The sequence below is a fragment of the Oryx dammah genome, unplaced genomic scaffold, assembly GCF_014754425.2.
Source record: "Oryx dammah isolate SB20612 unplaced genomic scaffold, SCBI_Odam_1.1 HiC_scaffold_1, whole genome shotgun sequence".
In the NCBI taxonomy this organism is placed as follows: domain Eukaryota; kingdom Metazoa; phylum Chordata; class Mammalia; order Artiodactyla; family Bovidae; genus Oryx; species Oryx dammah.
The window spans coordinates 110,272,103-110,296,360 of record NW_024070185.1 but is presented as its reverse complement, the minus strand read 5'-3'; the positions used below and the strand labels follow the sequence as shown (position 1 = coordinate 110,296,360).

The 24,258-nt window shown below is 53.8% G+C and overlaps 2 protein-coding genes across 2 annotated transcripts in view; both read left to right on the top strand.

Moving 5' to 3' along the window:
• The window catches only part of SNTG2 (syntrophin gamma 2), an 84,570-nt gene extending 81,705 nt beyond the window's left edge, over positions 1-2,865 (top strand). The window contains exon 19 of the mRNA XM_040239069.1: positions 2,591-2,865. Coding sequence (XP_040095003.1) covers positions 2,591-2,722 — 132 coding nt within the window. The 3' untranslated portion in view covers positions 2,723-2,865. The remainder of the gene's footprint in view (positions 1-2,590) is intronic.
• Positions 2,866-8,363: 5,498 nt separating this feature from the next.
• TPO (thyroid peroxidase) overlaps positions 8,364-24,258 on the top strand; it is a 33,052-nt gene continuing 17,157 nt past the window's right edge. Inside the window, exons 1-6 of the mRNA XM_040241563.1 lie at positions 8,364-8,426; positions 9,185-9,278; positions 12,512-12,596; positions 14,967-15,136; positions 17,126-17,258; positions 22,549-22,678. Coding sequence (XP_040097497.1) covers positions 9,185-9,278; positions 12,512-12,596; positions 14,967-15,136; positions 17,126-17,258; positions 22,549-22,678 — 612 coding nt within the window. The 5' untranslated portion in view covers positions 8,364-8,426. The remainder of the gene's footprint in view (positions 8,427-9,184; positions 9,279-12,511; positions 12,597-14,966; positions 15,137-17,125; positions 17,259-22,548; positions 22,679-24,258) is intronic.

The following is a 24,258-nucleotide window of genomic DNA, read 5'->3' as shown; positions in this document are numbered from 1 at the left end:
CCTCTGGTGCTGGACACTGTCCTGCCCCCACCGCCTCTGGTGCTGGAGGCAGGCTGCTGCGGGTGTGCAGGGAACCCCTGCTGCATCTACCAGGCTCCGCGGGCCTGGCCCCGTTGCCACACCTCCCCGCACAGGGAGCCACTCGGGGAATTTTCTGAACTCTGCCAGCCCGTCTTCAGTGCCTTGGGAGTGCTTACACCACAGCCCCCAGCAGCTCCGCGGCTCGGAGCACAGCGGGGTCACGAAGTCCCCCAGTGGAAGACCCACATCTGAGCCCGGTGGGCCTGTCTCCACCCCAGACGTGCGAACCTTCGTATTATGAGAACCAGAAAGTGGTTGTGCCCTGATGTGAGTTCCCGGAGAACAAGACATAGGAAACTGTTCCGTGCACGGTTATTCCTGGAGAGTGTCACGTTTAGTCGTATTTGTTTGGGATACTTTCAGAGGAAAATTACACAGGATATTCATTTACATTAGGTATTCATTCATTTATTTAACAGTCATCTCTTTCAAGTAGAGCTTGGCTCAATCTCCACGTTGAATTCTTTGGGAAAGACAGTGGTTAACGCTTCCTTTGAAATGCAATTTGTATTCACTGTGGACAGTGACTGTAGCCATGAAATTAAAAGATGCTTGCTCCTTGGAAGAAAAGCTGTGACCAACCTAGACAGCACATTAAAAAGCAGAGACGTCACTTTGTCAACAAAGGTCTGTCTAGTCAAAGCTATGGTTTTTCCAGTAGCCTTGTGTACAGATATGAGATTTGAACCATAAAGAAGGTTAAGCACTGAAGAATTCACACTTATGAACTGTGGTGCTGCAGAAGACTCTTGAGAGTCCCTTGGACTGCAAGGAGATCAAACCAGTCAATCTTAAAGGAAATCAGTCCTGAATATTCATTGAAAAACCTGATGTTGAAGCTGAAACTCCAGTTCTTTGGCCACCTGATGCGAAGAGCTGACTGATTAGAAAAGACCCTGATGCTGAGAGAGATTGAAGGCAGGAGGAGAAGGGGATGAGATGGTTGGATGGCATCACCCACTCGATGGACATGAGTTTGAGCAAGCTCCTGGAGTTGGTGATGGACAGGGAGGCCTGGTGTGCTTCAGTCCACGGGGTCACAAGGAATTGGACACAACTGAGGGACTGAACGACTGCAAAGTGTGGATTCCCACAGCCGAGTGGAAGCTCTGCTCTCAATTACAGAAGACTTTAGAAACCCCCTCAGGCTTCCCTGGTGGCTCAGAGGGTAAAGCGTCTGCCTGCAATGCAAGAGACCTGGGTTTGATCCCTGACTGGGGAAGATCCCCTGGAGAAGGAAATGGCAACCTGCTCCAGTATTCTTGCCTGGAAAATTCCATGGACAGAGGAGCCTTGTAGGCTACAGTCTATGGGGTCACAAGGAGTCGGACACGACTGAGCGACTTCACTTTTTCACTGCTTCCGGCGTCAGGCCATTAGATTACACTCGGGGAGAGCTAAGAGCCCAGGGCAGCCGCCGCTCATCAGAAGGCCCTCTGCTGTCTCACGACATTTTCTGGTGAACATCTGCTGTGTGTGCCGTGAGAGGGTAACACGGGCGGCTCCACGAAGAAGTGCGATTTCAGAGGAGGTTTACGGAGGCCGCACAGGCGACGTTCACACTCCTACGTTGATTGAAAGTGTCACCCTTGTGAGAGACGCGGCGTTCCCGAGAGTGAGGCTCGTGAGAGAAGGAGTGTTTCCTCAAGTTCAGGAACCTAGTTCTTTGTAGTCTGACAGCTCAGTGCAGACCCGCTCGGCTTCCTGAGAGTTTTACCTAATTAAGGAAAAGATAAAGGTGTTAAAAATTCAGAAGTTGGTAATTAGACCAAGCTGCAGATCATATTTAAACTCAGTATTTCAGCCACAATGAAACGTTAAAGGAGTTTAATAGAAGTCTAGGTCCTTAGGATGAATGAATTGCAGAGAAGACTACCTGGGCGTCAGGGTTAGAGCAGGAGCTGAGCCCAGCCGCCAGCTCCCCGCCTGGGCAGCAGGGTTAGAGCAGGGGCTGAGCCCAGCCGCCAGCTCCCTGCTGGAGCTGCCTGACCTCAGAAGCAGCACACGCGCACGCACGCATGTGCACGCATGTGCATGGATGCCTGTAGCACCGTGTGCGTGCACACAGGCACACACGTACACAGACACGTGCACATCTGTAGAGGGGTGCATTTGTGCATGTCTGTTCACACATGTGCAGGTGAAGCCAGATTCCGTCTCCTAAATTATGACACAGTGAGCCCGGCTGTGTGACATCCAGGCAGGGACCACCGTGAGCTCCAGGCTTTGTGGAGGCTGAGGACCCAGCACAGATGGGCTCAGGGTTCCGCACGGAGGACCTGAGTGCCAGCCCACGTTAGTTACCAGAAATCGGGAGTTCAGCCCATCTGTCAGGATGTCCGTGCACAAAACCCCCCGAACCCCGTGCGTCCGTGCTGGCAGCAGTGCTTCCTGCTCTGTGCGTGTTTGTTCTGAGCCCACTGCTAGTGGCCTAAGAGCGCAGCGCCTGTAAGAGTTCTGTGCTGTGCTGCTCTATGCTCGGTGTAAGCACGTTGCGCTCTTCTGGCAGGAGCTGGAGTTCCAGGACCTGACGGCCGTCCTGCACTGCGTCCACTCCTTCATGGCTGCGAAGGTGGCGTCTGTGGACCCCACGTTCATGGACGCTCAGAGCATCGCCAGAAGGTACATGTATAGCAGCTGAGCGGAGCTTCTGTGGAGTGCTGAAAATTAAATTATTTTCTTAAGAGATGACTATTTCCTGCACAATATTGCCACTTTGTGTGATTTTATAATGGTCCAATAGTTGTGATACCAATAAAATATGTCACTAGTTTCCAGAGACGAGTCAGCCTTGTTCACTCTGACGGGGGATGCAGCCTCCCTTCAGGCAGAGCTGTGGTTGAGAAAACTCAACTCCATGTTGAAACACTCCCTCACCCACGTTTCTCAGACCGCATGGAGGCACCAGCAGCTTACGCTGCACCCCACACGGCTGAAACCCACACTTTATTTTCAGAAAGCCTACGAGAGGAAATGCCGAGAGCTCACCACATTTGTTTTCCCCGAGAATGAAAAGTTTTCCTTTGACTTTCGTTAATTTACCCCAGGACGTCAAGTACAGTCCCTGAGCCCTACATCAGCTACAGGTGACACTGAGCACAAAGTCAGGGGAAGACAGAGACCAGGTGAGATCGCTCACATGTGGAAGTTTAAATTAAAGGAGCTCACTTACAGGACAGAAACCGACTCACAGACGCAGAAAGCAGACTCAGTCACCAAGGGGGAGAGGCTGGCAGGCAAGGAGACTCCGGGGCTTGGGGACTCAATGTGTGTGTGTGCTCAGTCAAGTCCCACTTTTTGCCACCCCATGGGCTGCAGCCCGCCAGGCTCCTCTGCCCCTGGCATTCTCCAGGCTGGAACACTGGAGCGGGTTGTCCTTTCCTCCTCCAGGGGATCTTCCTAACCAAGGATCAAACCCAGTTTCTTGCACTGCAGGCAGATTCTTGACCACTGAGCCACCTGGGAGGCCCATATACACACTAATGTTTCAAAAAGAAAAGGATACAAAGATGCTGTGGTTGCTGGCAGCCAACTTGACTTCACTCGGAAAAGCCTTTTTCTCTCTGTAGCTGTGTCCCTGCTGGACACAGGGCCATGCACACAGGGTGCCCATCTCAGGAGGCCTTTCCGCCACCGTGGCCGCCTTGGACAAGTGGACACCAGGCCATTTGGCTGCCCTGCAGACACACCGTGGGGCAGAGGGGACACCGGCCACCCACTGGAAGCCCAGGGAAGTCAATCAGAAAGAGAGGATTGCTGGAAACACACAGTAGACACTGTGCAAAGCTCCTAACAGGCTAAACCCCAGGATAAATTCAGCCCAGTGTAATTTAAAGGGAAGACTAATTTCTTATCCACCTGGGCTGATAAAATTCACTTTTATCATAGAGAATACATCACAAAATACATCAAAAATTGTGAGTTTATTTTATGTACAAATATTTTAGCACACAAAGTATTGGGTATTTGTCATTAAATTGAATTAAACAGAATGCACATTTTAACTCACTATTCATTATGAAATAATCCATGTGCGTTACAATGGGTTAAACAGTCAGATCCAAGTAAGGACTGCCTCTTACTCTACCTCTGACCTGGTAATGCGAGGAACCGTGGCCCTGTTACTCCACCGTGAGCCAGAAAAGGGGCCAGTGCTCACGGATGAGATGGTGATAAGCACTCGGAGAATAACAAGACGTAAACACGTCTCACGGAGGCGGGAGCAGCCGCGTTATGCCGCGTGGTCAGGCCAGGCCATGCGGTGAGGTGTCCCTGGGGCTGGAAGGACCACGGGGATGCAGGATGAGGATGCCTGGGAAGCGGGGTGGGGGGGGGGCCCAGGAGAATGAGCCTGCGAGGCGGGCTGGGCCCACAGATGACGGGGACACCCGCTTTGGCTCGGGGTGAGCAGGGGCCGACTGGACGGGGCGGGTCCGGGGAGAAGACGGCCATCCTTGTGACAGTCTCCTTCAGACCAGCACCGGTGGGGCATCCGGCTGTCGGCAGGATCATCGGCATCGCTGAGCCTCGGCTTCCTCGTGTGAAAGTAGAAAGGCAGGCAGGGCCCCGTCAGGATGTTCCGGGAGGCGCACGCGGCCACACGTGTACAACGTCCCATCCTTCCTCCAGGCACCTGGCCTGGGAAACACGCGTCCACATTTGCTCAGCCCATGGTTTCTGTAAATCCTCTCAACCAGGAGACTATTACTGCTTCCCAGGGAAGTTGCCCCAGTTTTGCCACAAGGAAACACAAACCTGGAGTGCAGGGCTTTTCGCCACAGAGCCCTTTTAGCGTGGACTCCTGGATTCTAATTTGTGTCCTTTCTACAGCATTCAGTCTTCATCCTTATTGTCAAGCTTCTACATTCAGAAAACTCATTTTGCAAAGTTATTAAAGATTGGTGGGTCGGGGGGAGCTCCTGGCTTACAGAAAACACAGGCACTTGTACGTAAAATCTAGAAATACTTGTGATTTGACTCTGCAGTGACTGAGAAGAATCGCGCAGTTACAACGTGTGGTCTCCTCCAGCAGCCTGGGTGAGAATGTAAATCCTTTCACGTTGCAGTGAGGCTAAGGACGCTTCATTGCAGGTTTGAGTTTATTCAGGATTTTCATCAGCGAGAATATGCCCTCCACATTAACTCTCTTCATGTCCCAGCAAGTCAGTCACTCATGACTAAGCCTAAGGGAGGGAGAACTTTTTTAAAATTCCATTTATCTTTAACAGAATTTTAAACAGAGTTGCTTTCTAATCTCATGTCCTTGTGGCAGAAATTGTGAGCAATAGAGGTGATGCGAACGCCACCCTTACAGAGCCTTTCTGGGCCTTTCTCCTCAGCCTGGACAGAGTGTCCTCTGATTCTGAAAGGTCGAGGGCATTGGTCCAGGCACCCTTGTGGGCACCTGGGCGCTGAGGTCTCAGAGGATGTGTGATCCCGGGAGCTGGGCCCAGGTCTGTCCAGCAACACGTCTGTGGATGATACATTCTGCTGTCCCCAGAGAAGCCGACGTCACAGCTGACCCCCGCCCCGCTCTACCTTCCCAAGATCCCCTCCCCCTGGCCCCCAGGAGCACCCACTCCCGCCCGGCCTCGGAGGACATGGCTGACCCCTGCCCCCACCCCACCCTCCCCAGGCTCACCCCCCTGCTGGCCCCCAGAAGCACCCACTCCCGCCCGGCCTTGGATCTGCAGTGGAAGGACAAAGCTGCCACACCCACCTCTAACCCAGCCGCCAGGCTCCACTGGGGACCCATCTCTGCAGAAACGAGGCTCTGAGCGCCCGTCAGTCAGGGTGAATTCCAGACTCCTCGGGGGCGGGAGCAGGGGTGAGGGCTGGCCGGAAGACTAGACGCAGCAAGACAAAAGGCGCGCCCTGGAGCCCACACTGCAGAGCGGGCGTCGGGCGAGCCCTGCCAGCCCCGCAACCCTAGGCCGAGTCCACACCTGGGGTCCCATCAGTGGGGTGGGCATGAGGGCTTTCTCAGCCAGAGCCCAGGCGTGGACCACTGATGTGCCCGGGCTGGCCCTGCCCACGTGGTCTGGGGGTGGCATTAGGGAGAGCCCCCCAGTGACCCAGGCAGGACCATGCCTGCGGGCGGCCACCTCACCGTGGACAGGAGGGGCCCACATGTGGCAGGGGCTGGAGCAGGTCCCCGGCACAGACCGCGTCCAAGGGTTGCGTGTGAACTGGAGGTGGAGGGCCTGGGGCCGTGGACACGTTTCTTCACCAAGAGTCCACGTGAACCTCCCAAATGGCCCCCTTTCCTAGACTGTCTGTCAGCAGTGACTGGGGCATGTCAGGAAAGCCATATAGGTTTTTGTTTATAACTCATCAAATATCAGCACTCTTGATGCACAATATAAAACAGGTCATCAGAGTGTTTAATAAACCAGAAAAGCCGGAGACCCACTCAGCGTCCACCAACACCTCCAGCATCCCTTAAAGTGACTCAGGTGCACAAAAGCAAGAATAAAGCTGCCCCTGCTCCCTCTCTTTCCTGGAGGACGGTGACCTCGGTCTGCCCCCCGCCCCCGCGGGGCAGGGCTATGGGGCTGAGCTTCCATCAAACTCTCAGAGCCCTGGGCAGGCGTGAAGGCTCGAGGCCCCAGGCTCCGTCACTGCCTGATGCGTTTGCTTAGCCCGAGCTCTTCTGAGCCGCCGGTGAGGACACAGCAGGGGCACCACTGAGCCGGAAACCCTTGAGGGCTCAGTGGGAGGGACGCTTCACCCTCCAGCGGGCACCGCACGGACTCCAGGCTCTGCAAGGGTCATGAGAGCTCAAGGACCCGCTTGCCCCCGGACGCGGCCGGCCACGGCGGGGACACGGCCACGGTGAGGACACAGCCACATCAGGGCCGGCCTCCGAGGCTGTGTCACGCTGACCCCCTCTGAGCGTCCACACGGCGTCCGCTGAGGACTCAGGGTCCCAGGTCTCCTCTGGGATCGCCCTTGGGGTCCCAGGTCTCCTCTGGGATCACCCTCACCCCAGGCCCTGACAGCTGTCACCAGTGGGGTCCAGGAGAGGCTCCTGGCCCGAATCTCCCTGAGCCCTTGCGTGTCAGGCAGCAGCCCTGCTGTGCCCCCCACGCTCCTCAGGCAAACCCCCCGAAGCTCCGGCCTGCGCGCAGCTCCAGTGCTCAGAGCCCGAGTCCGAGCTTGAGCCACTCCCCTTGCTCCTCGCTCCCTCCTTTGACCGTTTCCTGAGCCAGAACAGGTCCCCAAGACTTCAGGTGGCAAACTCAGCCTGCTGGGGGTCCCGGTTCTCAGGAAGGCGAGTCTCCGAGTCCCTGGCTCGCTGACGGCCAGGTCTGGCCCCTCCTCTCGCCGTCCCAGCCTGTCCCCGCTGCTTCAGGGAGGAATCACCAAAACCGTTGAGGGTTGCCCCACCTGCTTGTCTGACTGGTCCCTGCAGACGGAGCCTCCCAACACTGACGATGGCATTCTGATGCCTCAGGGACCTCCCAATGCTCAGAGGCCTTGCGAGGCCTTGCACGTGTGTGAGCGTCTAACCTCAGCTGTCCTGCAGGAAGCATCCTCCAGGCTCAAATAAGTCCCAGAGGAGACGGGGCTTCCCCGATGGGTCAGCTGGTAAAGAAGCCACACGCAGCGCAGGAGGCACGCGAGATGCCGGGTCGATCCCAGGGTCGGACGGTTCCCTGGAGGAGGAGGCGGACGCCCACTGCAGGTTTCCTGCTGGAGAATCCCATGGACAGAGGAGCCTGGCAGGCTACGTCCACAGCGTGCCTCAGGTTTGACCAAGTCCCAGGAGAGAGGGGGGAAGAGGAGGAGAAAGACGATCTTCATGCATGGAAGAGAAAAACCCCGGGACTCAGATGGAGGCTGCAGAGGCTCAGAAGCTGCCCCCACAAACCGGGAGACACGCTCCATGCCCTCCAGGAAACGGGGCTGCAGGCTGGGTCATGGAGGGCCATCAGCAGGGCTTCTTGGAGAGTCCGGCACCTCTGAAGACCACGGTGCTCTTCACACGGAATTTCACGCAGAAAAGCCAGAGGGGACGGCGCCAGGGTTGCTAGGGGCCTTGGTTCCTTTTTTGCCAACACTTACGCTCTCTTTCCTTTTCTTATTGCATGGCCAGAGCCTCAGCATCAGCTGGCCCAGGTGAGGTCGCACCTGCTCCCTGAGCCGCCAGCAGGCGGCACTCTGTGACAACACAGAGGCCAACGTCCAGCCACCCCGGGGTCGGGGAGCCGGTCCAGCTCAGTGACGTGGGCGGGAGGCAGGACCCAGAGCCGCTTTAAAGACGGGAGGCCAGGCCCCGGGGCAGCCGGCCGTGTCCAGGGGTCGCCTGCCCTGCACACCTGCCTCCAGGCTGAGCAGAGAAGGTCAGGCCTTGTATCTTGCTTTTTTCTGGGAGCAATCTGTCACTGAGACCTGCAAAGTGGCCCGAGGGAGGTGGTGGTTTGGGCCCGGGCTTGTCTGGAGCTGGCGGGAGGAGGGACTCTGGGCGGACGGTGCCAGGCTTCCTGTGATCTCAGCGCAGAAGCACTGCCTGCTGGTGCGGCCGGGAGGGTCCTCAGTCAGCGGCCCCCAGCGCACTCTGGGCTCCACCCGGTTTCACAAAGTCTGTGGCCCAGAAATATCAACAGAAAGCCGGAAGGTAGGAAAAGAGAGACATCTGATGAAGAATCTTCTGCTTTGTCTTAACAGCTGTGCAGTTCTGAAATCGGTTTATAAGCAGGAAAAAGAAAGTTGTAGGAAACCCTATATCCATTTAGGAATTTTACTTACCTCTTTTCTAAAGTCTAAATTCCCGGTATTATTTTTATTTTTTTTGACCAAGATGTGTTATAGGAAATAGATTTATCTTATTCCTAGTAGTTACTCCCAGAAATTTTACACCATTCAACATCCCCATGAATTAAAATAGGTTGTCACTGAGCTGTTCTGGGGACCACGGTCGCCCAGGAGGAAAGATCTGGTTTCAGACAGTCGCGCAGGCAAGGCCGGTCCCTGCCACGGGCAATCAGCCCCCCAGAGTCAGACCCAGGCCGAGGGGGGCCGACAGGACGCAGGCGCCACTGCGCAGGGGAGCAGAGACAGGGCTCCCCGAGGGGACCCCCTGACGTGCGCCTCCTCGCAGATGCGAGCACGGGCCGTGCTGGGCGCGGTGCTGGCCATCACCTGCGCCGGAGCCGTCTTCTCGTTCCTCCTGAGACCCGGGGGCCTCCTTTGGGGTGAGTAGCGATAAATTACGGTCTTCCAAAATCATAAGGGAACTGCTTGGAGCTACCAGATCAGAAAGCATCCTGAGTTCTCCAGAGTCAGGTAAGACTGCTTCAGTGTTTCTTTGGCTTTCGAAGAAAAGAACGATAATTCTTGAGTTTAGAATTAAAACACAATTCTTTCTGAGAAATAACTGACTTTCTTATGATTACGCAACAGAAAACTTCAGTTTTACCTGCTCATATATTTTAAAAAACATTTCTCTGGGAGTCATGGTGTGCTCCTTGACCACACAATTATTTCTCATTAAGTCACTTCTGTGTCGTATTTTCTGGAATCGGGGCCACAGTGCCAGTTTCAGTTGAGAAACGTACAGCTGTGCTGTGGTTGAAATCATCACAGCTCAAACTCTGCTTTTGTTTTGGAAAAAAGAAAAGAAAAAAATCTCAAACACAGAGAAGGATGTTCCTTGAGGGAACGATGCAGGAGGGCGTCTGCGGGGGGCGCTCTGGCTGCCAGCATCTGCACCAGGGGCGTTGCCAGGCAGGCTCGCCCTGCTGGGGTTATCGGGGGTGGACGCTCTGCTCCCCCAGCCCCTCCTTGGAAACCCTGGCCACCCGCAGGCCTGGTGAGCCCCCGAATCCCCACAGTCACCTTCAGCCCCAGGGAGCCTCCTGCTGGGAGCCCCCACATCTCCAGCACCGTTGAGTATGGCTTCGTGGCCACATGGACAGTTGCTCCAAAGCCCTTCGTGGACTTAGATGCTCCTTGAAAAATCAGCCTGGCCTTTGAGGCCGAGAGGAGGCCAGGGTGCAGCTCCGTCCCTGCACGCTGCTGACGGGGCCGCTTTCCTGTCCGGAAGTGGAGGAGACTGGAAAGCTCTCTACTGCGGTCCTATTTGTGAGCACCTCTGAGACGCTCTGTGTCAGGTACTGAGTGCACGCTGTCTGCGGTCCTATTTGTGAGCGCCTCTGAGACGCTCCGTGTCAAGTATTGAGTACAGGCTGTCTGGACGACACAAACTAGAAAACACAAGGGCCAGCTCCATCTCAAATGTCCCCCGTCCTCAAGCCCAGTAAACCCACCACCCCAAGACCTGGCACAGGACGAGTTGCAGTAAATGCTTGTGAACTAATTGGTCGTTTCATTCCACACTTATCAAAGACCTCGTTCTACAAACCATAGCAACGAAGTCCTCACGAGCAAGATCTATTCGATAAAATACAGAAGTGCCTGCACACAAGAGCTCCGAGTGTGAGAAATCACACATTTTTTAAGAACTGGGAAAGTTACAGCTTTGCTAGAGCAATTTTTACTATTTCCCTGCCTTTGAGAGTTTTTTTCTTAAACTTTCAGTATATATATAAATAATACACAACACAGAATTTGATTTTAAAAAGCACTGTACTTTGTACTAATGTATCATTAGCTGACTAGTTATTTGCTTACTTTTGAAAATTACTTATTTAGAAAATATTATTAGTCATAGTGTTTAAAGTTTATAATCTTTAATACAATGACGCTTTTTCCAGTTGATAAGCCATCAGTCATTTTAAACGAAACAAGGCCATGCTAGCTTTCTGTTTGTTTATTTTTAATGGAAGTGTACTTGACTCAGGCCTTCCCGGGTGGTGCTAGCAGAGGAGAGTCCGCCTGCCACCGCAGGAGACGCCAGAGACACAGGTCAGTCCCTGGGTCAGGAAGATCCCCTGGAGGAGAAAGTGGCAACCCACTCCAATATTCCTGCCTGGACAGAGCCTGGCGGGCTCCAGTCCCTGGGGCCACAGAGGCAGGCAGGGCTGAGCGGTGGAGCACACAGCTGATTCAGAGTGCTGGGTCCCTTCTAGGTGCACAGCAAGGGGATCGGCTGCAGGAGCTGTGCTAAGCCGCTCATCCATGTCCGACTCTTTGTGACCCCGTGGACTGGAGCCCGCGAGGCTCCTCTGCCCGTGGGATTTCCCAGGAATACTTCAGCGCCTTGCCATCTCCTCCTCCAGGGGATCCTCGGACCCAGCGATCGAACCTGGGTCTCTGTGTCTCCTGCGCTGGCAGGAAGGTTCTTTACCCCTAGTGCCATCTTAGAAGCCCATACTTACCTTTGCGTGTGTGGGTACACGCGCAGTCTTTTTCTGATGCTTTCCCCTTGGAGGCTATTACAGAATCCTGAGTACGTGGCCCCCTGTGTCATGAAGCAGGTCCTGGCTGCCTAGCTATCTTTCATACTGAAGGGTTGGACTTCCTTTGACATGTCGTCTTCATCAGTTACATCTCTCCACAGCCACAACCTCATGACAAACCAGCAGACTTCTTGTCTGAGCTGGGTCATGTCACTCAGGCTCACGGACATGAGCCGTCGGTGGCTCCCTGTCACCTGTCCAGAGCCCGCAGAGGGTGCAGGGCAGGCGGACCAGGCCCGGACCACGGGTGCCTGTCGGGTGTCCAGGGGCGCCCCTCGGGCTGGGGTCTCTGCTGGTGGGCTACTCCTTCCCGTGGGGCCTTAGAGATGGCAGGGCTGTGGCCAGGCTCATGCCCACCTCCCAGGGCCGCTCGTGGAGACCACACGCACGTGGGAATCTGGCTGATAAACACTCAGGAGCAGGTGTCCTTCACCTGACGGGGGTCTGTGAACTGCAGGACTGTGTGTGAATCAAGTCTTCAAGTCCTTTCTCAAAAACTCCACACAGAGTGTTTATTGTGGAGTCACGGGCCTTTATCATCACATGGATCGAGGTTCATTCCTCGGGGTTTGTGCAAAGTCGAGACCCAAGTGCAGGATGTTTATGGCGAATGTTCCAGCGCCTGGTCGCTGTTAGGAGAGAATCAGATGCAAATGGACCAGGGGCAGTGGGGGCCCTGGTGGGGGGGCAGGGAGCAGGGTTAGAGGGAGGGGAGGGGGAGGGGAAGGGTGCAGGGTTAGAGGGAGGGGGAGGGGTTAGAGGGAGGGGAGGGGTGCGGGGTTAGAGGGAGGGGTGCAGGGTTAGAGGGAGGGGAGGGGTGCTGGGTTAGAGGGAGGGGAGGGGAGTGGGGTTAGAGGGAGGGGTGCAGGGTTAGAGGGAGGGGGCAGGGAAGGGGGGCCAGGGGAAGGGGATGGGGAGGGAAAGGAAGGCGGGAAGGGGAGTCATAACCGGGTGGAGGCCCAGAACCACCTGGTCATCACTGCATCAAGCTGGACACCTAAGGAGAAACATAAGGGGGCGGAGACCTTGTGGATTTTGTGTTTGATCCTGTGATGCTTCATTCGTAGGAGAGACCGAGGAGTCTCAGGTCAGGGGCATCGTGGAGGCCAGCAGGCTCCTGGTGGACAAGTCCATCTACGCTGCGATGAGAAGGTATGGTGCCTGGGAGGGGGCGGTGGGGCGTCTGCATGGATCTGCTGACCTTCATCTTCACGATGTCCCTCATTTTACAGATTAGGAGCTGAAACTCACATGGTTGATTCATGTTTCTAGGATCATGTGCAAGTACTGAGAACCTCATTCAGCCTCAAAGTTTCTCTCTTAGCAAAACAGAGCAGAGGGCAGTGATGCAGTGGGGATTCAGTATTTCCCGGTTCGAAAGGCCTGGCTCCTGGAAAACTGCCCGCAGACTGAGGAGGTGGGGGGGTCCAGACACACAGGTGTAACTTTACCTAGGAATTAAATCTGCCCACCAGTCTTTTTGAATCGTTAGGAAACACCTTAATTTTAAACAGAATCAACATTGAGGATATTATAGTCTCTCATTTGTTGTTTAGTTGCTGAGTCGTGTCTGACTCTCCTGCAACGCCATGGACTGCAGCCCAACACGCTTCTCTGTCCATGGGATTTCTCAGGCAAGAATCCTGGAGTGGGTTGCCATTTCCTCTCCAAGCACAACAGATGAAAATCTAAAACGCAGGTTTTATCTTCACAAGTGTGCTATTTTGTTGGAAACTAAGCGATAATTATATAAGCTCTCAAGACACAAACTATCACAAGGCAGGGGTTGATTTATTTCGAAATTTCTATTATTCCCACCAGAAAAAGTCCCTGTCGTCCATATTGGCTGCAACCAAGTTTTATTTATTTCATAAAAATTTGAATCAAAGGGGAAAAAAAGAGAAGAAATATTTCTCATGAAGTCAGACTATGTTAGTGTGAACACAACCGTAGTGTCAGCTATCCAGGGAGGGGCAAGGACAACTCCTCGGGGTTGTGAAGGGCTGCCCCTCCTGTCCCTAGGTGACTGTCTTCTCAGAGGGGGAACTCACTCCTGACACACAGAGTTGACAAAATTTGTGGCCTGGGGGCTTCGTCTTAAATGCAAATGTTGAAACCAAGGCTACTTGCTTACTATGCTAACAGTGGATTTTAGTAACAGCAGAAGGAAAGCCATTGAAACCTTGAAAACAGGCTGCCCCACTGAAACCAGAGCCCCAGACAGCTGAGTCCCAGGCCTGTTGCTGCTCAGCCGTGAGGAGCTGCTCCTCTGAGCGCGTGCACCCGAGGGGTCACAGCCTCAGGGCCTCGGGGTCTGGGACCAAGACGGCTTCTGGCTCCCAGAGCCCCACCCAGTGGTGGGGACCCACATGTCCAACCGGATTTTTTTCAAGTTACATAATTTACTTATTCACAGTGATAGCCTCAGAAAGATTGTTAGTGCTTAAAATAGCCTTGCGTGCTTCTGTGTGGAGTCACTTCAGTGTGTCTGACTCTGTGACCCTGTGGACTATAGCCTGCCAGGCTCCTCTGCCCATGAAATTTCCCAGGCCTGGATACTGGAGTGGGTTGCCATACCCTGCTGCAGGGGCTCTTCCTGACCCAGGGACAGAACCCATGTCTCTTGCATCTCCCGGACTGGCAGGAGGGTTCTTTGCTAGAAGCCCTTAAAATATCCTTAAATAACACTGCTGCTGCTACTGCTGCTAAGTCGCTTCAGTCGTGTCTGACTCTGTGCGACCCCATAGACGGCAGCCCACCTGGCTCCCCCGTCTCCCTGGGATTCTCCAGGCAAGAACACTGGAGTGGGTTGCCGTAAAAGCCATTATTTCATAGTAGGCAAGAAAAAATATCCATAAAAACATCCATTAAAAAAATCCATAAAATGTGAGACCACCTTATCAAAACAAACAATGAAAGTGAGTCTGTTACAAAGAATAACGCGAATCAACGGCAAACACACACACACGTGAACCACTGTCAAAAAGTGTCCTGAAGGCACCAGGACCTCTGCTCCCGTGGCGACGCACAGCGAACGCACAGGCGATGAGCAAGCCCCTTCACTCCCTGGATTCTGACCAGCAGGCTGACCTCACACAGCCTGGCAAGGAGCAAGCGAGCGAGCTCGCGCAGGTCCGTCAGTCCCGTCACCTTCCAGCAGACCGTCCGCTCGGGCCTGTCCCTTCACTGAGCCCCTGGTCCTCACCTGTGCTTCAGGCTCGCAAGACTGATGATGAAGAGGCCACCAGACCCCAGAAAAGAACAGCTGACTCCACCCCTGCTCTTTGTGGCTCCCCAGGAGGCTAGTGGTCAAGAACCCTCCTGCCAGTGCAGGGGGCATAATGAGATGTGGGTTCAACCCCTGGCTCGGGAAGAGCCCCTGGAGGCACCCCACTCCAGTATGCTTGCCTGGGGAAGCCCCCAGACAGAGGAGCCTGGCGGGCTGCCGTCCCTGCGGTCGCAGAGAGTCAGACGCAACTAAAGCGACTTGGCACACACGCGCTCACTCCTCTTTGTGCCTAGAAACCTCCACAAAAGGGAAGTCATTTCCCCATCGCAACTTCTGTCTTTTTCCAAACTCCCCGAGCCCATGAGCCGTGCTGCGTCCCGGGCGGCAGAGGTCATGGAGGCCTCGGTGCAGGAGGCGGAGAGACGGGGTCACCTGCGGTCTGGACCCTCCCAGCTGCCCACAGGTGAGCGCCCAGGGGGCAGGGCCGAGCGCGGGGAGCTGGGGAGGGTCCTAGCAGGGTGCGAGGCCTGTGCCGCCCGCTGGCTCAGGAGACAAGCGAGCAGCTCCTGAGACTCTGGTCAAGAGCCACGACGTCCTGGCTTTGCTCTGCTGCTGAGACTGAGTTTGGAGAGCCGGCTCAACAATCTCAGCGTCCTGCTCTATGGTGTGAAGTAACTGGAAGGTTCTTCCAAGGCCCCCACCAACGCGGTTAAAACTCGAGGAAACAAGTTTCTGGGGGAGGCAGCGTGGTCCAGGGAGACTACGACGGCCGCCCCACTGCTGAGCAAACTGCCTCTGAGGACCTGCCGGGGCCTCTGGGGTCAAAGGTGCTCCTCTGAAAGGAGCAGTTGCACGGCGGTCCACTCGGCTGGGCGCAGGCAGACCAGGAAAGATCTGAGCGGCGTTTAGGTGGAATTCCATTCCCCTTCAGAACGGAAGTGCTTTCGAACGTGAGGCCTTTGGTGAGTCCTAGGACGAGGAGCTGGAAAAGCAGGATCCGTTTCAGTGAACTTCTGCAGACTGTTCCCATGTGGTGCCACGGGCTACGTAGTCTGTGTTTTTCCTCCCAACTAGCTGTAGGTTAGTTTAATGCTGATTTACTTTAGAATGAGACAGAATCAGCTAAATTGAGGTTAACCAGAATTCGCAGACACTAAGCTTAGCAGTTCAGTTTAACCAACTTTATAGCAACCAAGGACCCATTTGAAAAGGTTTTCGTTGAAGCAGTTGAAAGTCATTTGTAAGGACTGTCGGTCCGAGGTCCTGTCCTGCGGCGATGACTGTGGCCAGAAGTCCTCGGCCTTGTGTTCTCTCTGTAGAGCCCAAAAGGGTACGGGTGGAGCTTCAGTGGACGGGTTCAGTCCAGGCAAAGGTGCAGAGCTGAAGACCCCTGTAATCTAGGGTGTTTTTTGTTATTCCTGTCATCAGCATAGCCAGTCTAGAAAATTCAGAGTTTAACACCAGTGACAGGATCCAGACGCCCCCTACCAGCCCATCACCAGTTGGCATCTACAATCTAACGCTGGCACCCTCCCCCCCAGATGCGGCTTAATGCTGGTTTTGTATTAATGCAGCTACAATCATGGTCCTTCTCGTGGACTTTGTTAAACTCTAGTGTCTGCTTGAGCATCTCCTGGTACGAAGAATTTTTGCCTGTTTTGTTCGGGAATGCCCATTTCTCCATCAGCTGGACAAAACTGTGGCCTAAGCTTTATTCAGCTGTCCACAGAGTCATTCCATAGAGGCTGTACAGTGAACAGTGATAATTAAGAAGCTGTTTTGTTTCTCCTCCCTTTGAAATTGGGAGTGAATTTGCTAGTGAGTGTCTCATTGCATTGATATCTGGTCAGTTTGACGGCATTGTCTTTGAAGGTTTATACGAACCATCTTGGGGAAACAACGATTTCTTCAACTAAGAGTCCTTGCTTGTGTTTGTCACAAATAGCAACAGAACTGGCAAAAAGAAAGAACAGACTGTTCTCTGGGGCCCTAAAACTAGAAAGGTTTGTAAGAAGGACCCAACATCATCAACACGAAGGGAAAAGGAGGGTTTTGTAGAGGGACGCTTGGACATCGTTAGGAAGCATCTGAGGCAGGGTCGGGGGCTGATCAAGGCCGTGCATTCACTGCCCTCTGGGGCTGGGGTGGTGGGAAACCCGGGGTTCTGCATCCAGGCTCCCAGGGCTCATCTCTGGGGCCAGAACACTCAGAACTGCTTTTCTGAAAGATCACAAAGCAAAGAAAAAACGTTAAATCTCCCATTCTTAGCAGTGAAGACACTGAAGAAGGGTAAATGAGAAAGGGCTGGTTTCAAGGAGAAGGGAGGGCCTCCCGCCAAGAGCAGCAAAGCCTCCGTGTGAGTCCTGCGGCAGGGGTGGGGTGAGGCTAGGGCGGGCACTGGGCGGGCAGGTCGTCGTAGCAGCCCAGGGCTGACGCCGGGGCCTTCCCTCAGATGCTCTCTCGGAGGGGCTGCTGAGCGTGATCGCAAACCTGTCCGGATGCCTGCCTCACATGCTGCCGCCCAGATGTCCGGCCACCTGCCTGGTCAACAAGTACAGACTCATCACGGGCGCCTGCAACAACAGGTACCTCCCGGGGCCGCCTCACCCGCAAATCGGATTTGAACGTGACAGTCACCATCAGGACGGACGGTCCCTGGATCAGCTGAGATGTTGTTAAAGAAAGCGCGTAATACTGACTACACAGCGACAGGGAGCAGCCCAGCCTCTCCCTTACACCCGCGTCCCCAGTACTCCTGTGTGTCTCTTTAATAAGACGCAGGTCTCGAAGGTCTTCAGCTCCCAGGCAGACAGGAACCACTTTCACCAGGATGTTCGCTGTGAAACTCCCCGGCCTCCCTGGGGCCACCCCAGCCTTCTTCCGTCTCTGTCTCTGCGTGTCTGCCGTCCACTCTCAGCTCGCTCCGTCCGGAGGTCAGTCCATTTAGGCAGCGCCCAGGTGTCCCAGGTCACCCCTCCGCCTCCAGACCCCTGCACGGTGAGCCCCAGGGCCCGGTTCCAGGGAGACTGTACCCGCAGACGGGTGTGGAGGACGGCAGGACCAGGCCCTGATCTCCCCTGCACAGGGCTGCCCTCTCTGCTGTTACCCCTACCCTGATGAGGGGGCAGCCCAGCCTCCCTGCTGGCGGGCTCGAGTGGACGTGCCGTCCAGGGAAGTGTGGGTGAAGGCAAGTCTCTCTCCTTCCGTGGTGACGACTGTATCTTGCATCCCAGTATTTACAGTAACCAGATCCAAATGACCAACAGGAATGTTAAACTTCTTTTTCCGCCCAAATCATGAAACACCGGCCCAGGGACCTAGAGTGACAGCGCCTCGAAGCCGGGTTTGCTGTCCTATCAATGAGCTGCTGGGGCCACTATGCTGAGGGTCAGCCCCAAGGTCGCTGATTCTCTGCAGACTCAGACCTGCCCGCTCCAAACGCCAGTGTTCTCACATCCAGTTCTTATCAGAAGAGGCCCAGAGACTGTCAGGCTCCTGGGGCCCGGGAGAGAGGAGCTGGTGCTCAGACAGATCCTGATGGGGGGGATACCTATCTCCCTGTGAAACTCCCCTCCAGAGACGTCTCCCCCCGCTGCTCGTCAGCTCTGCGACCATTCCCAGTGAGGTCACCAATGCAAAGCTCCTAATGGGACCACGTGCTGGGGACTGGGTTATGCCACCCCAGCCAAGCGGCTTCCAAGAGCGCGGCCAGGAGCCTAGGGGACCTGACCCGGGGGCCACAAGGCCCCTCCAAGGTGCCCCGGGTCCTGCCCAGGACGCTGGGCTCTGACCCCAGTGAGACGGTCACGGAGACCACATGCCCTCCCAGGAGCTGCTGACACCGAACAGTCAGCAAAACCCTGTCGCCTCGGCAGTCAGGCTAACACTGGCGTGGGGTCAAAGAGCCACACTCTATGGGGTTTCGATAGAGAGGGGCGCTGTAACTGCTCAGAACCCCGCGTGAATGCCGACTCACTGCAGCTGATGAAACGCGGTCCTAAAGCGAGCTCTTCAGTGGTGCTAGAGAGCCGCGGAGGGCTGACGTTGGAATTCCTGCCCGTTCCCTGTCCTTCAGACAGAAGGGGCCGTCACCCCTGAGAGCTGGGCTGGGCGGGAGTCACAGGAGAAAGGAAGCGCCTTTTCTCCAGGGTCAGGAACCACAGGCGGCCCCGCCTCAAACAGGCGCTTAGAGATGGTCAGACGGTCCTCAGCGCACGGCTCCTCTCCCTCTCAGGCAGGACACAAACAAGTCACATTCACATAGGAATGATGGGTGGGTGTTACAGTCCATTGGTAATAATAAGTTAGTGTCAAAACCACGATTAAAAAAATTCATTTATTTATTTTAACTGGAGGCTAATTACTTTACAATATTGTACTGGTTTTGCCATACATTGATGTGAATCCGCCACGGGTGTACACGTGTTTCCCATCCTGAACCCCCCTCCCACCTCCCTCCCCATCCCATCCCTCTGAGCCATCCCAGCGCACCAGCCCCAAGCGCCCTGTCTCATGCATCAAACCTGGACTGGCGATCTGTTTCACATATGATAATATACATGTTTCAATGCCATTCTCCCAAATCATCCCACCCTCGCCTTCTCCCACAGAGTCCAGAAGCCTGTTCTTTCCATCTGTGTCTCTTTTGCTATCTGGCATACAGGGTCCTCGTTACCATCTTTCTAAATTCCACATATATGTGTTAATATACTGTCTTGGTGCTTTTCTTTCTGACTTGCTTCACTCTGTATAATAGGCTCCAGTTTCATCCACCTCATTAGAACTGATTCAAATGTATTCTTTTTAACGGCTGAGTAATACTCCATTGTGTATAGGTACCACAGCTTTCTTATCCATTCGTCTGCCGATGGACATCTAGCACGTGGTCCTGGCTATGGTAAACAGTGCTGCAGTGAACACTGGGGTACACGTGTCTCCTTCAATTCTGAAAGCCATTGATTTTTCAGTATTTATATTTATAAATACTTTGAAAGCTTTAAAAGCCCTTAGCAGCTTGCCCCAGTTCTTGTAGCCTTCACTGCCTAGACGTTCTAAGTGCCTACACATCAGAAGCAGGAAAGAAGCTGAGAAGCCTGGATCCCGGTCTCTCGGACTCAACTGACTCTGAGCGTGACCTCAGAGAGCCTAGCACAGCGGTCTCCTGTTCACCTGCGAACTCCAGGCTCGCTCCTGTCTTTTTGGAATACTCTGTAACCACCAACCACCCCAGTGGCTATTACTGTGATAGGGCTGTGTTGATAAAGACTGAGGGACTTTGGATACCACAACTTTGAACAAAAGAATCCATTTTTATAGAACAGAGCAGATTTTTCTCTAACAGAAAACTCCCATCTTCTTCTTTTCTCTTGAACGAACATTTCCATCCTAACTTGTCTGATTTTTTTCCTACACGTAGGATACTTTATGACTAAGAGTATTTTATTTTCTCCTTTTACAGAGTCTTTTACTCTCACATAGGTTCTGTAGGTATTTTGTCCTTATATTTTGTAAATGTTTATATTCATGTGTTTATTTTATGTGTTTACAGATTTGATTGCCTATGTATAGATTTACGATTCGTATCTGATTTGCTCAAGGACTAGTTACCAACCGTTAGTCTCTCATTTTCTCCTTGTGAGAAACATTTCTGGGACACATTGATTCTCCAGTTCAGTTCAGTTCAGTCACTCAGTCGTGTCCGACTCTCTGTGACCCCATGGACTGCAGCACGCCAGGCCTCCCTGTCCATCACCAACTCCCGGAGCTTGCTCAAACTCATGTCCATTGAGTCGGTGATGCCATCCAACCATATTCTCTGTCGTCCCCTTCTGCCTTCAATCTTTCCAAGCATCAGGGTCTTTTCAAATGAGTCAGTTCTTCACATCAGGTGGCCAGAGTATTGGAGTTTCAGCTTCAGCTGCAGTCCTTCCAATGAATATTCAGGACTGATTTCCTTTAGGATGGACTGGTTGGATCTCCTTGCAGTCCAAGGGACTCTTAAAAGTCTTCTCCAACACCACAGTTCAAAAGCATCAATTCTTTGGTGCTCAGCTTTCTTTATAGTCCAACTCTCACATCTATACATGACCACTGGAAAAACCATAGCCTTGACTAGATGGACCTTTGTTGGCAAAGTAATGTCTCTGCTTTTTAAAAAGCTGTCTAGGTTGATCATAGCTTTCCTTCCAAGGAGCAAGTGTCTTTTTATTTCATGGCTGTAGTCACCATCTGCAGTGATTTTTGGAGCACAAGAAAATAAAATATCTCACTGTTTCCCCATCTATTTGCCATGAAGTGATGGGACTGGATGCCATGATCTTAGTTTTCTGAATGTTGAGTTTTAAGCCAACTTTTCACTCTGCTCTTTCACGTTTATCAAGAGGCTCTTTAGTTCTTCTTCACTTTCTGCCATAAGGATGGTGTCATCTGCATATCTGAGGTGATTGATATTTCTCCCAGCAACCTTGATTCAAGCTTGTGCTCATCTAGGCCAGCGTTTCTCATGATGTATTCCACTTATAAGTTAAATAAGCAGGGTGACAGTATACCTTGACGGACTCCTTTCCCGATTTGGAACCAGTCTGTTGTTCCATGTTCAGTTCTAACTGCTGCTTCTTGACCGGCAAACAGATTTCCTGGGAGGCAGGTCAGGTGGTCTGGTATTCCCAGGCTCTTTTAAGAATTGTCTAGTTTTTTTGTGATCCACACAGTCAAAGGGTAGTCAATAAAGCAGAAATAGATGTTTTTCTGGAACTCTCTTGCTTTTTTGATGATCCAGCGGATGTTGGCAGTTTGGTTCCTCTGCCTTTTCTAAATCCAGCTTGAACATCTGGAAGTTCACGGTTCACGTACTGTAGAAGCATGTCTTGGAGAATTTTGAGCATTACTTTGCTAGCATGTGAGATGAGTGCAATTGTGCGGTAGTTTGAACACTCTTTGGCATTTCCTTTCTTTGGGATTGGAATGAAAACTGACCTTTTCCAGTTTGATTGATTCCTATCAATTGATTCTTATTAATACCTTAATATTAATATTGATTCTTATTAATACCTTTCTCCTTGAGGCACCTTCATGACACAAAAGTCAGGCTCAAAAGTCATTTGTAAAATCCGAATGACATTAGGGAGAACTCTGCCTCATCAGGAACTTTATGTTTTTGTCAAAATATATCTTGACCAGCAGAACGGAGCTGCAGATCAATCTGGTTAGAGAAAACATCCCCATTTTCCCCTTTGACTGAGTTCATCTCATTGTCTGATCCGCCAACCAAGTGACAGTTACTCTCTCCCAGAAAAAGCCTGACTTATTTTTGATTCAAATAAAAGTATGAATACAGCCATCCCACTTCTGAATCCAGGACACTTCAGGAAGTTCCAGCGATCTCACTTTCTAGCGGAAACTTTGTCCTCCAGGTAAACACGGGCGACAGGAAATGGCAGCTGCCCAAGGGAGGGTGCTCGGAGGAATCGGGGCACGCCTTTGTGGGGAGCCCCAGGGGTGCCTGTGGCGCGCCCCGAGTTTCAAGTTCCGGATGAGAGGCAGCCTCAGAGGAAAAGCGGAGGCTGGGCGGCAAGGGCGCCAGCACGTGGACGCGCAGCTCGCATCGCTTCAGGCGCTGGGCGAGGGCGGGTGCGGCTGCCGTAGAAGTCAGTTCCCCCGAGGCCACGGCACCCGGATATCCCCCGAGCATCTCCGCACCGCGGGGGGTGCGGCCCCCGCTGGACCAAGAGCTTCACCCTCCAGTCACCCCCAGGGAGCAGCCGCATCACGTGGCTTCACCCAGAGACCGTGAGGCCAGGTTCCAGCACCCGCCCGTCGCTGCCTCCCTCCTCCTCCTGGACTCCCAACACAGCCCATGCCCTTCTGTCTCCACAGAGACCACCCCCGCTGGGGAGCCTCCAACACAGCGCTGGCCAGATGGCTGCCCCCCGCCTACGAGGACGGCGTCAGTGAGCCCCGAGGCTGGAACCCCCACTTTCTGTACAAGGGCTTTCCCCTGCCGCCGGTCAGTGCTGCTAGAACAGGGCTGCACGGGGTCTCAGAGCTTGGCAAACCTCCCCTCCCCTGGGGGACCCAGCCTCTGCTGAGACCCTGCTCCACAGGTCAGGCCCAAGCGGGTGCCCCTGCTGGGGGCGGCGTGGTGGCTACTTACCATGTAGCCCGGGCACTGTGGCTCTGACTAGCCAGTGAGCAGATGGACCAACGCAGAGTCAAGCGAAAAGTAGAGAGAGAACTGGCCAGGTTCAAAGACAGTTGTAATTGATGAATTCACTCATTTAGGCAAAGATGGCAGTTTCTACCTACTCCCAGAGGCAAATCATTTGTCAAATAAACTCAAACCTAATCTGCTGGTCCCTTGGGTCCAAAAGTGGGTGCAGCCCCCAGTCTGACTGACGGCTTCAGTGAATGAAGCAGTGGGTGCTTTCCATGGGCCTTGGCTCATGGGCCCCCATGCCGGCAAGGCTGCATCTCTGTGCCTTTGCTCCAAAGTCGCATCTCCGGTGAGTCAGGGAAGGGTCTCAGGTTTTAAGGCCCCGTGTGGTTAGATCAGACCCCCCTGGAATCTAGGCTCACCCCCATCTCCAGGTCCTTACAGCCACCAAACCTGCTAATTCCCTGTAACCATGTGATGTTGCCACGGGCTCCAGGGATGCAGGCGTGGACATTTCTGGGGGCCATCACCCTGGTACCAGTCCACCCTCTGACACCAGAAATGTCAGACCCAATCCACCTGCAAAACCCACCTACCCCATTCCAAGGCCCCCACTGTCTCAGCCATCACAACAGCATCAACTCAGAATCCCAAGTCTGATCTAACTCTCATCGTTTTCAGAGTGCCGAATCTCATCCTCTGAGTAATCTGAATCAGGGCTGGGGAAGCTCTGGGTGCGACCCCTCGTGGGGCAAAGCCTCCCTCCTTTGGGGCCAGTGATGCCAGAAAGCAAGTCTGCCCCCAGATGCAGTAGAGGGACAAGCAGAGGACAGCAGGTGTACACGTTCAGGGTCACAAAGAAGCGGAGAAAAGAAGCCGCTGACACCAAACAGGTCTGAGCTCGGGCCAGGCAAACTCCACGGGCTTCAACGCCGGGGAGCAGCCCTCTCCCTCACCCCCGGGCACTAGGCACCCCCTCTCAGCCAGGTACTATCTGGAGCTAATCCCTAGAGGATTCAGTTTAATCTCCACACCACTCCCAGAAGATGGACATTTTGTATTTATTTACAAATAAAGAAACCAATTCAGTTCAGTTGCTCAGTCATGTCCGACTCTTTGCGACCCCATGGACTGCAGCACGCCAGGCCTCCCTGTCCATCACCAGCTCCCAGAGCTCACTCTCATGTCCATCGAGTGGGTGATGCCATCCAACCGTCTCATTCTCTGTCGTCCCCTCCTCCTCCTGCCCTCTTGGCCCCAAATCAGCACAGAGTGATGAATCTCGAGGAGGACAGTCGGGGGTCTCCAGGGATCCCATCTTCCCCCAGGAGCTCCCGGGCCCTAAGCGTGGCACGGAGCCCCTGAAACGCAGGCTCTCCCCTTGGCCCCTCACTGCCAGGCGCCGGCTTCCCCACACCCGCGGGCAGGTTACT